This window comes from Carcharhinus amblyrhynchos, chromosome 9 (assembly GCF_965287045.1).
Source record: "Carcharhinus amblyrhynchos chromosome 9, sCarAmb.v2.hapA, whole genome shotgun sequence".
Lineage (NCBI taxonomy): Eukaryota > Metazoa > Chordata > Chondrichthyes > Carcharhiniformes > Carcharhinidae > Carcharhinus > Carcharhinus amblyrhynchos.
Genome location: NC_137332.1, coordinates 51,307,829 through 51,324,035, shown reverse-complemented (window position 1 = coordinate 51,324,035; position 16,207 = coordinate 51,307,829). Strand labels below are relative to the sequence as shown.

Sequence of the window (16,207 nt, the reverse complement as noted above, 5' to 3'; positions counted from 1 at the left end):
CTCGTATCTCATTGTGCAAGTGCAGCTACATTAAAATGAATGGTGGTAGCATGAGTACAAGTGATTTCTCCCTGTCAAGAACTGGCTACAGATCTGACAGAAAGAATTCCACAATCCCATGACCTGAATTTGAACCTTTCAAAATGGCAGGTGGGATCCTGATACTGAAGTCTTGACCCAATTTCCAGCAGACCCAAATTCTGCTGACAGGGGAAAGGTGATTTAGACATCAGGAAACCCAAACTCAGTCAGACTATTTAAACTCAAGGTGAAGTTCAAACAGACCCCATTTTCACTTTAGCAAATGCCTTAAGCTGTGGCATTTAGAAAATTTTAGTTGGACATGAATACTTTAAAGAATGGAGAAGGTCTGTAGGCCTAGCAAGTTGTAAAGTTTTTTTTAAAAATGTGCAACCCTTTAAGAATTAAAACAGCCTGCCTTTGTTAGCAAGAGGTAGAGAAACAAACTCAAATTTCAGAGTTATTTAAATTCCTAGCCCCTTAAAAAATATTAAATAAATAGGCTGGCTATGTTCGTGAGAGATAAAGCAAAGCTGGTCTAAGGGTTACAATCGTTACTTGCTGACATTGCCCTTAGGGTATTATGTAATTATTAATGCTTTGCTGCTTTCTGCAACCTATAATTATCCCAGCATGGGTTCTAAATTCATAGCTTGTTGACAATTAAAAGAGATTATTAAGAGATTGGCCATCTTTGTTGTTTATTTAGAAGTCTGTTCATCTTTATAATGGATTAAGTACTTGAGGGGGTTTAAACATTTTGAATAGGCTTTAACAAATAGGAGATTTTGTTTTAATAAAACAGTGAAGGCTGTAATAGATATTTAGTCCTTTATTTTATTTCATCTCAACATGGGTCCTGAAGTCTGCCCATTGTAGATATTAGATGATTTGGCATGCAGTGTTGTAAGGGCAGAGTTTTGGATGGGTTGGCATGAGACTGTATTAAACATGCATTGGGTGCAATAAAAGGGCATCAGTTGGCTTGGAGGCCCATGGGAGTGGGATGGGGACATGAGTTGGCATAGACACATGATGGCCCATGGGGATGGATGGTTGACATGATCTGGCAAGTGGTGCATGAGGAGCCATTGGGGTGAAAGGAGGCGTTGTGAGGGCTGAGGGCTAGAAGTGAAAGTCCTGGCACATCTCTCCAACGAGATTAGAAATTTCCATTTCTTTCCTAAAACATTTATGTACAAATTATAATCCCTAAATGCTCCTCCCTCTATAACACAGGGTAGGAAGAAACAAGATAATTGTTCAAAAAAGTGTTCTCAATTGTTACCTCAGTGGTTCCACTGCATGCAACTGTCATGAGGATGTGGTTGAAATCTGTACAGCTCCAACGTAACACGTACATGCCATCCTCATTGCCTTCGTGTTTCAACTTGTTGATAGCATATTCAGTTCTGATAAAGGCAAATTGTGAAAAGGTCATGATTATGGTCCGCATTTATTAATGTTCCGAGGAAAGCTTAAAGAAGTTGGCCTTGCTTTCTTTGGAAAATAGGCGATATGAAGTTGACCAAATTGCAGTTTCAAAATTATGTAACTCATTAGCAAAGGATTCAAGTAAGAAATTAGGAAGTTAGGTACAGTGCTTTTGTATAACAGCAACTTTTTATCCAGAGGAGGACAATGAAAAGGTCTTTTTTTAAATTCCAATTTACCGTATTGGTCCATGGCAGCCATTTTTAATGTTGTGCACTACTAAAGGTGGAGCCACTTCCGTGCACAGGTAGTGGTGGGCATCTACCGTTAATCGAAAGTAACCATCAATCAAGGATACCATGGAAAGAGCTTCTTCATAGGAAGATAGCTTAAGATCCTGAAACACAAAAGATATTAAATTCAGACAGTTTTTAATATACTAAATATCAAGAACAAATAGATACAGGAGTAGGTCACCAGGCCCTTTTAGGCAGCCCCGCTATTCACTACAATCGCTATTCACTGATCTACGCCAGCTTCAACTCCTTTTCTGTGCCATTTCCCCGTAGCCCCCTTGATCCATCAACTAGTTATCCATCTCCATTTTGAATACTTCTAATTATCCACTGCTGTCTGGAACAGGCAGGAAGGAACAGCTGCCATGCGTACATCATTTGTGGTATATATTAATGACTTGGAAGAGGGGGTAGGTGGTGTGATCAGCAAATTTGCTGATGACACTAAGATGGTTGGATTGGCGGGTACTGAGGAGCAGTGCCTGGCAATGCAACAGGACATAGACAGGATGGTAGATTGGGCAGATAGATGGCAAATGGAATTTAATCCGGAGAAATGCGAGGTGATGCACTTTGGCCGGAATAATGTGGAGGGGAGTTATACGATAAAAGGTAGAACTATCCGGAGTATAGATACGCAGAGAGACCTGGGGGTGCAAGTGCACAAGTCCCTGAAGGTGTCGGTGCAGGTGCAGAATGTGATGAGGAAAGCGTATGGTATGTTAGCCTTCATAGGAAGAGGTATAGAATATAAGAGTAGGAGTCTGATGTTGCAGTTGTATAGAACGTTGGTTAGGCCTCACTTGGAGTACTGCGTCCAGTTCTGGTCGCCGTACTACCGGAAGGATGTAGAGATCCTGGAGAGAGTGCAGAGGAGATTTACCAGGATGCTGCCTGGTATGGAAGGGCTGTCTTACGAGGAAAGATTGAATGAACTTGGGCTGTTTTCCCTTGAGACACGTCGGCTGAGGGGGGATCTAATAGAGGTTTATAAGATTATGAAGGGGATAGATAGAGTAAATGGTGGTAAGCTTTTTCCGCTATTAGAAATGGATAGAACGAGGGGTCACGGGCTTAGGGTGAGGGGGGCTAGGTATAAGACAAATATTAGAGGGCAGTTTTTCACGCAAAGGGTAGTGGGGGTGTGGAATGCACTGCCGAGTAAGGTGGTGGAAGCAGGCACGCTAGGGTTGTTTAAGAGTCACTTAGACAGCCACATGAGCGGGCTACATATAGGGGGATATAGTAGGCCTTACTAAACATTGTAGGCTTGGGAATACGTTTTGCCTCAGGATGTTACAGTCTTTGCCTGTTTAATAATGAATTTTTTTGTCTCCACAGGCATTTAAGTCCAGCAAGGGGCATGCATGCGGCAGGTTGTAGTGGGCTGCTCTTGGACGTTGCTTCGGGAGTTGCCTATTGCTTCATGTTGTTAGTGTGCTTAAACTGGACCATCTCGAGGGCAACATGACAGCTCAGAGACTATCTCTGTTGCTGTGCGGACACATGGATTTGGGCCTGTGTCTGTGGGAGTTTGCACGTTCTCCCCGTGGTTGCGTGGGTTTCCTCCGGGTGCTCCGGTTTCCTCCCACATCCCCAAAGATGTGCTTTTAGGCTGATTGATTGGGTACTAAATTGTCCCTAAATTGGACCTCCCTGATCCTCGCACATTAGGCGTAGACTAAAATCACGAATAGGACACTGAGACAGTGGGACGGCGGCGCGGGCTCGTTGGGCCGAAGGGCCTGTTTCCCGTGCTGTGTTGTTCTTTGTTCTTTGTACAGATTTTACATTGGAAGCTAAAGCTTTGGTTTTTGCAATTTTAACAGGAAAAAATGTAAAGCATCTAGGAATGAATATTAGGCAAGTAGACAGAGAACTGAAGTAGTAAACAGTTCTAAAGAGGTGGTGAAGAAGTACAACAGGGATGTTCTAAGTGCATGTAGTCTTCAAATGATGTTGTTGAGAGGCAGCAAGTAGATGAGAGAAAGGAAGAGCCAAGGATAGATCCTTGGAGGATTCCTGAGGTTATAGTACAGGGCAGGAAGAAGGGCCACTGTCCTATTGTCGATGCTCTGACAATTGGATCAGTATAGGGCATCCAACTCTGCTAGACAATGCAAAAGACCTATTGAAGGAGGATCAATTGTACCAGAGGCTGCAGAGGTCAAGACGAACATTAGGAATAATGCACCCCATGGTTATAGCTACTGAGAATATTGTTTGGACCTGCTGTAGATAGTCAAAAATACATCACATTGATGCACGTTGGGGTGTTCTATTAAGGAAGCCTGGGCACTGAGAGAGGTTTGCTCTGAAAATGGCTGGTAGCAGTTGCAAGTTGACAAAAACAGGCAACACCTTTCAGACCTTAATTGGAACTTTCTGAATCTTGACGAACATGAAATTCACCCAAAACTTTAACAAAAATATTATTTATCCCTTTTCATTCTGAATTTGGCAGGTTTGGATGTGGAACTCTTTTGCAGATTACTCATCAGCACTTAGCAGTTTGCTCAAAAACTAAATGACTATTCTTCCATTAACAGCATTAAAACTAAAGCACATTAAGTGCAGTGTGAGGATCATATCTCACTTCATAGCTGGCAGCTCTGCTATATATTATTAAACATAGTGAGATGACGCATCCTTACTGGCAACATATAGTCACCTTTTCCCAATCCCACCTCTCTAATAAAATGCAACAGTAAAAGGATTTAATACATAATTTAAGAATATCGTGGAGGAATAGGTCATTGAAAGCTTCGAGCCACTGCTGCCACTTGTATTAGATCATGGCTAGTCTGTACCTCAACATTATTTGCTTTATATTCTTTGACAGCCTAAATTATTTTTCTTGTTCTAGATTACTATTCAATGATCCCTCCTGGGAAAGAGGTTGGGACTTTCCACAGTGGCAGAGGCAGCCCACTATTGGCTGTCAGTGAGATCTTCTAATCCCACTGCTGTCAATGGGGTTTCCCGTTTTATGTGCCCCCCGCCACCAAGGAACCCGCAACAGGGATTCGCCATCAGCGGAAACAGAAGATCCTACGGGAGAGAGTGGCCAGAAAATTCCAGACACCTCTGAAAGTGGTCTAAAGATAGAATAAAGCTTGGCTATGCGATCTACTCCTTCCATGTCTCATAAACCACCCAAGCAGCGTTATTTATCAAAAAATAACTGATGCTCCGTTAAATTGTGACCCAGCAAGTGTCAATACAGCGGGCAGAAAACCAGAGGATTGTGGAAGAACCTACCAATTTTTTGTTGTCTTGTTTATTGATGATGACAGTGGAGTCCTTTATGACGATATGCGTGATCTCGTAAAAGTCAGAAAAAAGGTTCCAGCCCTCGTTTTGAACACCTTTGCTTTCACCTGTCTTGCAGCTTTTGCTGCCGTTCTTGCTCTTCTTCAATTTATTCTTCTCTTTCACATTCATCAACGACTTAAAATGGGAGAAAAAGAAGCAATGCAACAGAACATGTCATTAGCTGTGAAGATGAAGTGATGGTTTGAGGGCTTCATCATTCTAACTAATATAGCAAAACATAGTTGACTGCCCAACTGGGTCCACAATACTTCAATCTAATAATTATTTGTGTGAAGATCCTTATTTGGACCACATCCATAGAACCTGTGATCTCCCAGCACTGTTCTTCAGTTAGCTGTTGGAAACCATGTGACACCTCTTCCTTTGCAAATTTCCTCTTAGAATGAGTTCAGCTTTATAAGTTTTGGAAACCAGGAAGTATTTATGCAGAATGTTTGTCAGAAAATAAATCAGTGAAGTACAGTTTCTAATCACAATGGCTGAACATATTAAAGTACTCTCTATTCTCTTCACAAAGTAGTCTAATCTAAACTTTCTATGTTCCTGCTAAGCTTTCATCTGCGAACATACTTCTGGAGTTTCTGACAATCTTAAGTGTATTTTCAGGGTTCAATCTAATCTTCTCTAGACTTTTGAATAATTGTATAATATATGCTTTCAACGTCTCCTTTCCAGAGCAAACAATCTTAGGTTCTCAGAAAGTTTGTGATAGCTCAGCTAACTGAATCTTAGTATAGGTTGGTTCCTATTTTCTGATGCATTTGTGTGTTTTCCCTTCAAATAGAAGTAGATACACTGTAAATTATAAAACCTGTGGAACATCTTAATTTCACATGTTGGGGTTATATATGCAGAAGCTTTTTTTTTACTGGGCATTCAAGAATGAGGCACACTCAATTCAGATGAGCATAAAACCAGCCGGGATGTATACTGATTGCCTGACTCCAACATGGCCATTTCTTGTAAGCATGTTAGATTCAAACTGGGGTTAAGATCCTTTTTTGGAGACTCCGATTATCCAACTGAGATTTGGCCCATTATAATTTAAAATCTCGGCAGAGCAATATGCCATCATCAGCAAAGCATTGCATTTCTCTCTTTCTCTCCTCTCTAGTTCAAAACTCACATATTCAAAACACTTCGCCCTGGAGTTGACAGAGGAAGTGGTTTCAGTAAAAAAAACACAGCCACTTCCTTGTAGTAGCAGATAACATACCAACATGTAGAAAAAGTCTTACACTCCTTATTACAAATAACAAAACATCCTTGAGCTGAAAACTACCAATTGTGGTTGTCAGCAGCAATTCATTTTTTCTAGAAAATACTGCAGGGGGTGAACTTGGTCTTCAACATGATATCAAAATGGGCACAAATCGCAGTCTGCTTTCCAATCCACAGACGTTTTCTTTCCACTTAGCATTTCTGACTCAGGCTCCAGTGTTTAACTCAGTGGATTTTAATGGTCAAACAAGGAACTGTGTGGTGTGCAGCACTGACACTTGTCTCCCATCCCAGGCTTCTGTGCCTTTTTTTTCAATGTTGTTTTTGTTTTGCAGGATATTTTGCAAGACCAACTCTCGTTGCAGCAAAGATCCTGAGAAACAGATTGCATGTAAAATGAAATGGCCTCGGTTTCTTTTCCTGTCACGTGACAGTGAGAGAAGACATGAACAATAAGAAGTAAATAGTAAAATATGACATGCTAACAATTTTGAAAACGTTTAATTCCAATAATTTCCTCCCTCTTCCACGAGTAGCACAGCATACTTTGCAGACTTCTGGATATCTGATACATTCTTCCAGTTTCCCCATTGTTGACAACGCAGTCAAATTACTCCCCCTGATTCTTGGCCCTCAGCCCTGCTGTACTTTGATGTGCATTGTCCAACAATATGGTGACAACATGGTGCCCACACACCTTTATTTACCCAACTAAAACAAGTTGCATTTGTGCATTTACTTATTTGTACAACAGTAGTGGCATGAGGAGCACAATTGATTTCTTTATTCATCTTTCTGCGGTGTATTGGGAGAATTCTATTAACTTATGGGCTCAATTTATCTTTTCATTCTTTTAACACATGAACCTGACCACAAGAAAAAGACCAGTATTGTCCAAAAAGGAGGGTAGTGCCAAACTCTCGAACATCCTGCAAGATCTGTGACAAGATTGTCGGGCGGCACAGTAGCACAGTGGTTAGCACTGCTGCTTCACAGCTCCAGGGTCCTGGGTTCGATTCCTGGCTTGGGTCACTGTCTGTGTGGAGTTTGCAGGTTCTCCTCGTGTCTGCGTGGGTTTCTTCCGGGTGCTCTGGTTTCCTCCCACAATCCAAAGATGTGCGGGTTAGATTGATTGGCCACGCTAAGAAATTGCCCCTTACTGTCTAGGGATGCATAGGTTAGAGGGATTAGTGGGTGAAATATATAGGGATATGGGGGTAGGTCCTGGGTGGGATTGTGGTTGGTGCAGACTCGATGGGCCGAAGGGCCTCTTTCTGCACTGTAGGGTTCTATGATCTAAGACGCACAGAGCAGACCAGTTGAAAAGTTGGCACCTTTTAGTAAATTAGTGTTGTGAACCAGGTTGATTGCTGCATGCATACCACTAAGCCTGTTCAGCCTGTTCCATATTTACATCTGCCACATGCAAATGGCTCTTTTACTGTAGAAATAATAAAAAATGCACAAGCAGTGAAATGGATAAAGAAGATCTCAGAGAAGGTCACTAGTCAGAATTGAATTAGTTGATTTAAAACAGGGGGTGGTCGTGGCAGTGCTAACTCCTTTGAATGCCAACGCAGAATAAATTAGCTACTCCTGACTCCAATCTAGTAAAACTTGCCAGAAATTGGTGCCTACGTGAGTCAGGCAGGAATGGACAGTGTTATGATGCTCCCAATGGTTGAATATTCATTATGTTCATGTGTGAGGTACCATTAGAAAGAAGTACTGAAGGCCTGCAATAGTCGCCATCTCTCGCAGGAAGGAAGGGGAGAAAATGCGTTTCAAGATTATGATGGGGTGGGGGGGGGGGGATGGAAAATGAACTCTTACCTTTTTTGGTACACATCTCCATTTAATTCCCACACTTCCTGTGATCATCACCTCATATTCTCTCTCTTTTTGTTCCTTCTCAAAGGGCTCATTGTTGGTCAACACCCTTTCATTTTCTGCCGAAATCAGCAGGCTTATTGGCTTGAATATTTCCGCCCCAAAATTCTTCGTCAAAGACTCGAGGGTAGCTAGGTACTTGACCTTGAGGTCATGAGGGGACACATTGCTATCGCACACTGTCCTATTGTTGAACTCTTTCAGAAAGTTTTTGAAGACATTATTGATTCGACACCTGGTCAGGAAGTTTCGCTGTTTGATGCGTCGGTTCAATGCTTCTGGAATGTAATGCTTATAGCTGAAAGAAAGCAAAGAAAATGTTATTTTCCAATAATATGTTACATGTCGGTAGTTTAGTTTGTTTTTTTCACTGTGGGACAACACTGCAATTAGCATTACCCTTAATTTTGTTTAAACTGATTTTAGATGACAGTTGTAATATATTACATACAGAATGTGATATCTTAGTTCATTTTTTCCCAATTAACTTGATATCTAATGAGATATGGTATCAATACCTAACATTCGGAGAGGCTAACATTACAGAGTCAGAGATTTGAGAGTTACAGCCCTGCACATATTACAGGTCCTGTGTTGTACATTGGCATCCTTCAGATTTGTGTACCACCACATTAAGAGCTAGAATCTGACTATTACGGAGAAGAAAAAACAGAAAATATAATCCTAAGAATAACACTAAACTCCTTCAGTAATTGAAGGTACCCAGTGCATTTTAAAGGTTAAGTTATATCTGACTAATAATCACACTGCAGCACCGATGTGTCAGTGTGACAGAAATAGCTTTAAAAACAATATAGGTATGAAGAGAGATGAGTTTTCTTCTAAAACTGGCAATGATCAAAGCTCCAACAACTGAAAGAACTCTTGAACGTGTCTCATTTGTGGCCCACATCCCTTTTATCTGGGCCCCTCAGCAGATGTATTCCTAGATGTGCCTCTGCACATCATGTGTGCTGGTGGCTTCATTTTTGTCTCTCCTTGTGGAAGAATCCAATCTATCATTTTAAACATTCAATCCTTCCACGGCGGATGCACAGTGTGTACCATCTACAAAATGCACTGCAGAAACTCTCCAAGGCTCCGTCAACAGCATCTTCCAAATCTGCGGCCTCTCCCACTGTCGCTGGATCAAAATCCTGGAAGTCCCTCCCTAAAAGCACTGTGAGTGTACTAACATAACATGGACTGTAGTGGCAATTAGAGATAGACATTAACTTCTGCTTCAAGAAGTATGAAACCATGCCTTCCTATTTTGGCTAATGTGTTTACTATATTTGCTTTTGGGCAGTCATAGTATTCGGTCAGATTCTAGATAACAGCAAATCTAATCAGCTCTACCTGCAGTTTAGGCCTTATTTGCATCTCATAGAATCCCTACAGTGTAGAAGGAGGCCATTTGACCCATCAAGCTTGCACTGACAACAATTCCACCCAGTCCCTATCTCCCGAATCCTACGTATTTACCCTGCTAATCCCCCTGACACTAAGAGACAATTTTAGCATAGCCAATTAACCCAACCTGCACATTTTTGGACAGTGGGAGGAAACTGGAGCACCCTGAGAAAACTCATGCTCTGATAAACCTCACCAACTGACTTCCAATATGTAGCTCCTAAAAGCTACCTCTATGCCTAAAGCTTTTGATCATCTATCCTCATATCTCCTGATGTGGCTCCATGCCAAACTTTGGTAATGTTCCCATGAGGCGCCTGTGAACATTTTGCCATATAAATAACAACTGTTGTCATCATCATCTTGCGAGATGCTACCATAAGTAAAAAAAATACTGGAACTGCTGAAATGATCATTTAGATGATGGAAAAATATTGGGAAATAGAAAGAGATAAAATGCTTCAATGTTTCAATCAGGGTAATTTCCATTTTAGCCAGAGGCCTAGAAAGCTAGCAGTTTGGCTGTCTGTTACGTACCCCCAGTCCCAGTTTCTATTTCATTGATATTCAGGGCATGTGGATGCACCTTACATCATCATAAAATAATTCAGTGTGTTGATGGAATCTAATGAGAATATAAAAGATAGAGATACTGCAGTCCAGGGAAGGAATGGCACTCAGCCTGACCCACATCATACACTTTAATCACGTTGTATTTTGAATGATTTACTGTCTGCGAACAGGTCTGGGAACTTTCACTGTGAAAGATAAGTTTCCTATTTAACTACCTGTGATATCTATTAAATAGTGAATAAAATTGGTCAGTGATTGACAGAAATCACACTAAGGCTGTAGTATCTATTTAAAGTAAAGTGGCCATTGGGAAGCAGAGAATAAATTTACTCCACCAACTAATGGGTAAAAGGGATGTTTGCACAAGCTTGAGGAGCTGAGTGCTCACGCACATTCACCTCATGCATTAGCGGGCGAGTGTAAGAAGAATTATACTTATCAGGACATCATCATTTCAAGAGCTCAGTGAAGCATGGCTAGCACATGGTAGGAGATGGGAACAACCTCTCTGACAAGAGATACAGATCTCCCCAGTATATTTAACTAATCAGATCATAAAATTAGTAGATTGGTCTTCATATGCTTGCCACCAAATGTTGCCTGATCATCTATCCTATGCAAGTAACTCTGATACCTTGTGGCTTTTACTTTCAACAATCCATGTTCACAATTGATCAGGACCATAGACTGATCTACCATTTGTGGAGTCCAGTGCTCGGTTTCATTTACAGCCCCACTTCCACCTCATCTCACCCCTCATGCACCCTCCCTTACCCTCACAGCCCCCACCAAACCCCTCTCCCCCGCCCCATCACTCAGGTGTGCGCTTTCACCTCCATCCTCCCACACTTGGCACATGCACACACTTCTCTTTTCCCCCAACACCCCTCATGCACTGGTGTTGTTCCCCCACCTCTCACCCACTGTCTGTCTCTCTCTCTCTCTTTCTAATTCTCCCAGCATCGATTCACTGTCTCTCCCAGAACTGGACCCATGCCTTCAGAGTTTGGAAATGATTTTTATAATTCAATAGCAAGGTGTAATATAGCAGTGTGGGAGATTTTCAACTTCTAAATCCTTGCAATATGCCTCAGACAGGCAGTTAGAGTAGGGGAATTTGCTGGTCAGCCATTCTATAGAACGTAAAGGCAAACTACTGCAGTACTGTGCCAGGCATGATGATGGACCAATGTAATGCCCTCTTCGAGCATGGTACCAGGAGCAGAAGGAAAGTTGGCAGAACTTGGAGGGTTGATACAATCAAACCTTCTCATTATATAAACTGGATAAAGCAATCCTCACTCTAACTGAAATTCAAACTCCATGATTAAATTGCTTTATTTTACAATCAGTAAGTGAAGCTGTGGAATAATGATAATAGAAAATCTCAGTTACTTCAATTTAACTTCTCTGTCTCCTCCCCTACTGACTGCAGTCTCTCTCCCTGCCGAGTGCGGTCCCTCCCTCCCTCCCTCCCTGCCGAGTGCGGTCCCTCCCTCCCTCCCTCCCTGCCGAGTGCGGTCCCTCCCTCCCTCCCTCCCTGCCGAGTGCGGTCCCTCCCTCCCTCCCTCCCTGCCGAGTGCGGTCCCTCCCTCCCTCCCTCCCTGCCGAGTGCGGTCCCTCCCTCCCTCCCTGCCGAGTGCGGTCCCTCCCTCCCTCCCTGCCGAGTGCGGTCCCTCCCTCCCTCCCTGCCGAGTGCAATCTCTCTTTCCCTCTCCCTAATTCTTGCATTTTTCTCCTTGCCAATCTCTCTCACCCTGCTGTGCGATCTTGCTTCCTGTCAATTACTCTCTCATCTTTCTCCTCACTTGCCAATGAACAGATGGAGAGAGAGGGAGTGTGACTGTACTCTCTCTCACTTTCTCACGATGCCAATCACAGTCTCTTTATCTCCTCTCCCCTATCAATTGAGTTCTCTCTGCTACCTTACTGATTACTGTTCTCCCCTCACCACATCTGCTAGCTTTACTCTTCTGTTTGCCAGTGGCTGTCCCCAGCTGCAGTTCTCCATTGATCTCCACATCTCTGGTATTTACAGGATCTTCAGCCATTTTCTTGGCTATGCAAGAGGTAAGGAATGTTGGAGTAGTTAAAACAGAGTGGCTCAATTTCCCATTCCATTCCCCCATTCTACTATTTTAATACCCTGGTATTGGTGGAGGCTTTAATGAAAGGGAATTGGTGTCCCACGACATACACAGTATTCCAATGGCATTTTGACCCCCTGCTAAATGGGTCAGCCACTGTGACTGTGCCAACCGGTGAACCTGTCAGGAAGTCAACTTTCCTTAGTGAAGCCTGGAGGAAAAAGGGAACTTGATTCTTCCCTGCAGCCAATTGGCCAGTATTCAACTGAGAAAAGCTAGAGACAAAAGTGTAACAAAACATGCTAACAATAAAGTAAGATTCTGTAGACAAGAACTGTGTGCATTGTTCCAAACTAGGAAACACAAGTTAATAAGTAGGAACTTGATGCCAGATGGCGAATCAGATAAAAACCTTATCACTCACAAGTTGAAGGCAAATTAAGCAGGAAGGACCATTTCAGCAGACAGTGTAAATGGATTCAAGAGACAACTAAATGTCTTTTTGAAGAGGGGAAATATTGAAGAATTTAATGAGAAGATGGAGAAGAGATGTTCAGGATAATTAGAAAAAGGAATCTGTTGAACCCATGACCAATTTAATAATTTATAATTTACACTAGTTTTGTGGAGAACAAGAGAGGTTTTTAAAAAGCTACCATGTGACAAATTATGTTCCAAAGCAACATCCCCTCTGCCGATTCTTTACAATCTCACCTCATTTCCTTGGAAATCTCTTGCAGTGGGATTTTCTGGTGAAGAGCTTGATGCGTCATGGCCAGTACAGCCATTCCTAGACACTCATTCTCAATTTCATGAAACTCGTAATCGTTTTTAGGATCCCGAACAGGTGCTAGACCTTTGATCAAATCATATTGTCCCTGGAAGAAGAAACAAATTGTGAACTCCAATGAGAAAAGAGCATAAAGGGCTACATATTGGCATTGTTTATCAGGGTCCCTTATTGATGAGCACTGTCTCTGAATTTTACAATCATTCACTTTTTGTCTGTCTCTCTATTTGTTTTTCTGGGTCTGTGTCTGTCTGACAGAACTCCTTTGTCTATCTCTCTCTCAGAGATAGCAGAATATAAACAGAGGCTCAGAGTTACAAATAGGAGAAAATCTCAACTGTCATAGGTGGTTGTGGGCTTCACATTACAGGCATTGTAGCACATTATGCTTACGTTGGAGGCAGCCAAGTTCTTTAACCACCAGGGCTGGAGCATTTACAACCATCTCACCACACCACAGAAGCAAAGCAGAGTTATGGAAATCACCTCAAAAACAAAACTGCTCATACTTCCAATTATAAACACCAAGTAATCTGTAAATTGTACAAGATTTATGATCAATATTCAAAAAGCAATACTGACTGGTTCTAATACTAAACAGAACACTCCCAGCACATATGCTGTCATACAGAAGCTCATTGTGAATTGGCAAGACTTCAGTTTTAATTGGCAAATATCACAGAATCACAGAATACTACAGTGCAAAAGAGGCCCTTCTGCACCAATGCATGAAATGCCCTGACTGGTCCACCTAATCCCATGTGCCAGCACTTGGCTCACAGCCTTGAATGCTATGGCATGCCAAATATTTTTTAAAGGATGTAAGGGATCCCAGCTCCACCACCCTCCTGGCAATGTATTCCAGACCATGACCACCCTCTGAGCCAATCTTACTGATCCTAACGCTCACATAGTCGTCTATGTCAGTTATATCAATTTCACGTTGACGATCTGGGGATTTGTAATAAACATCTAGCAACATAGCTGTCCCTTTTTTATTCTTCAACTCTATCCACAAAGCTTCATTTGATGCCCCCTCCAAGATATCATCTCTCCTTACTGCAGTAATTGTCTCCTTAACTAATGATGCAATGCCTCCTCCTCTTTCATTCCCTCCTCTGTCTCACCTATTCTATGTCCCGGGACGTTGAGCTGCCAATCCTGCCCCTCACTCAACCATGTCTCTGTGATGGCTATTATATCATAATTACACATGTCAGTCCTCATCCATTTTATCTTTAATATTCCTGGCATTAGAGGACTTCCAGCTTTGTCTTACTCCCTTGAAACTTACAAGCACTATATTCTTTCTGATCTGACTGCTTTTCTGTTATACTGTGTCCCCATTCTGCTAATAGTCTGGATCTCCTCTCCCTGCTAATCTAGTTTAAACTCTTCCCAACAGCACAAGGATGTTAGTCCCGCTCTGGTTTAGATGCAAACCATCTCACTTGTACAGGTACCACCTTCCCCATAAATGGTCCCAGTGGTCCAGGAATCTAAAACCCTCCCACCTGTACCAATTCTTAAGCCACACATTTATCTGTGCGACTCTCCTATTTCTGTACTCACTAACTCGTGGCACTAAGAGTAATCCAGAGATTACAACCCGAGAGGTTTTGCTCCTTAGTCTATTGCCCAACTCCCTGAATTCTTGGTCCAACACCTCATCCCTCTTTCTACCTATGTCATTGGAACCAACATGTACTATGACCTCTACCTTATCACCCTTCCCCTTCAGGATGCCCTGCAACCGTCCAGTGACATCCCGGACCCTGAGACCAGGGAGGAAACATCCCAGCCATATTAGTGGATAGGAAGCAGCCAATATTTAAATTGATGAGGAAGAAACAATAACTTGGAAGAATGATGCTTCTATGCATTAAATTAAGAAGTTGCCAGCAACATTATTACGCTGACTCATGCATCCAGATGAGCACACAAACAAGCATGATGTGATTAGGAGGCTGTAGACACCTTTCTTTAGTAATATAAGAATTGCAGCTGCATACAAAGTTCACTGAAATTCAAATTGTTCACAAATTGAACCAAGGTTCCTGGAGGCTAGGAACCTAAATCCCAATACCAAAAACTTTGTCTTTTAAAAGTCTACCTGAGCAAACAGGTATTCCAGGGATTTGGCATCCAGAAGAGGAGTTCCATTTTCTGTACTTTTGGGATCATAACCATTTTTCTGCTTTCTTATAGGAGAGTGTCTCCAAACCGGTTGCTCATTTTCATTGGATCCATGCCAGTTTCCAAAGAAGAACCTGCAGAAAGAGTGTATTGTTGGAATTGGAAGTCAGTCAGCGTGGAAAGTGGCAGAGGGCAACGGATACTGTAGACGTACAATTAGACAGGCAACAGTGGCAGAAACTATTTGACTGCCAATCTGCTGCAGATGGGTGGTTTAGCACTCTATTAGATTCTCACAGACTCCATAGATTCTCAGTCTTGGCTGTGGCATCAATAAGAAGAAAATCAACACAACTCAAACACTTAACCTACAAGATTTTCTGGTTTGAAAATAACAGATAAGACACAGTGTGTTGTGTATTTACTAATTGAAGTACTGGCCAGCTAAGGTGCCTATCAGTGAAGCACTAGAGGTTTAACAATGAAACAGTGACTCAAAAGATCTCATTTTCAAAGTACTACCAACAGCTGACTCATGCTGAGGTAATTTCCAAATTCTGTGAACGTGTTGCACAAAAGCTGAGTCACTTGTCTCACCATGTGCACTTTCCAGCAGGCCTCCATGAATAACTACCAGAAGAGCAGGAATCCAGCCAGATAAACAAGTTTGCCTCTCTATAGCTGTCCTTTCTGAGATTTGCAGATTGAACTTGGAGTTTACCTTACTTAGGTCAGTGTACCTATCTACAGAACCATCAAAATGAGTTACAAAATAATAATATATGGAATTAGACGTAGCCAGATACTGGAAGGATTGTCTACAGTTATGTACCTTAATGAGGAGCCTTGACAAGACTGGTTCAAGAACAAATATCTCAAGTCTGGGTCTTCCTGATAAGCAGACACAGCTTCAAATGTTTGCGTCAAAATGTTATTTACGTCGTCCATTTATACCAAAAACCACTAAAAACTGCTTGTATCCATAAATAGCTATTCCAAATCAACCAAAC

General features: G+C 42.0%; 1 protein-coding gene across 2 annotated transcripts in view; it reads right to left on the bottom strand.

The window, feature by feature from the left end:
* The window catches only part of jak1 (Janus kinase 1), a 104,478-nt gene that overhangs the window by 29,469 nt on the left and 58,802 nt on the right, over nt 1-16,207 (bottom strand). For both annotated transcript variants that reach the window (XM_080195614.1, XM_080195615.1), the window contains exons 4-9: nt 15,175-15,331; nt 12,986-13,149; nt 8,142-8,496; nt 5,013-5,201; nt 1,695-1,852; nt 1,310-1,433 (exon numbers count right to left, since the gene is read on the bottom strand). In XM_080195614.1, the coding sequence (XP_080051740.1) occupies nt 1,310-1,433; nt 1,695-1,852; nt 5,013-5,201; nt 8,142-8,496; nt 12,986-13,149; nt 15,175-15,331 (1,147 nt within the window). The remainder of the gene's footprint in view (nt 1-1,309; nt 1,434-1,694; nt 1,853-5,012; nt 5,202-8,141; nt 8,497-12,985; nt 13,150-15,174; nt 15,332-16,207) is intronic.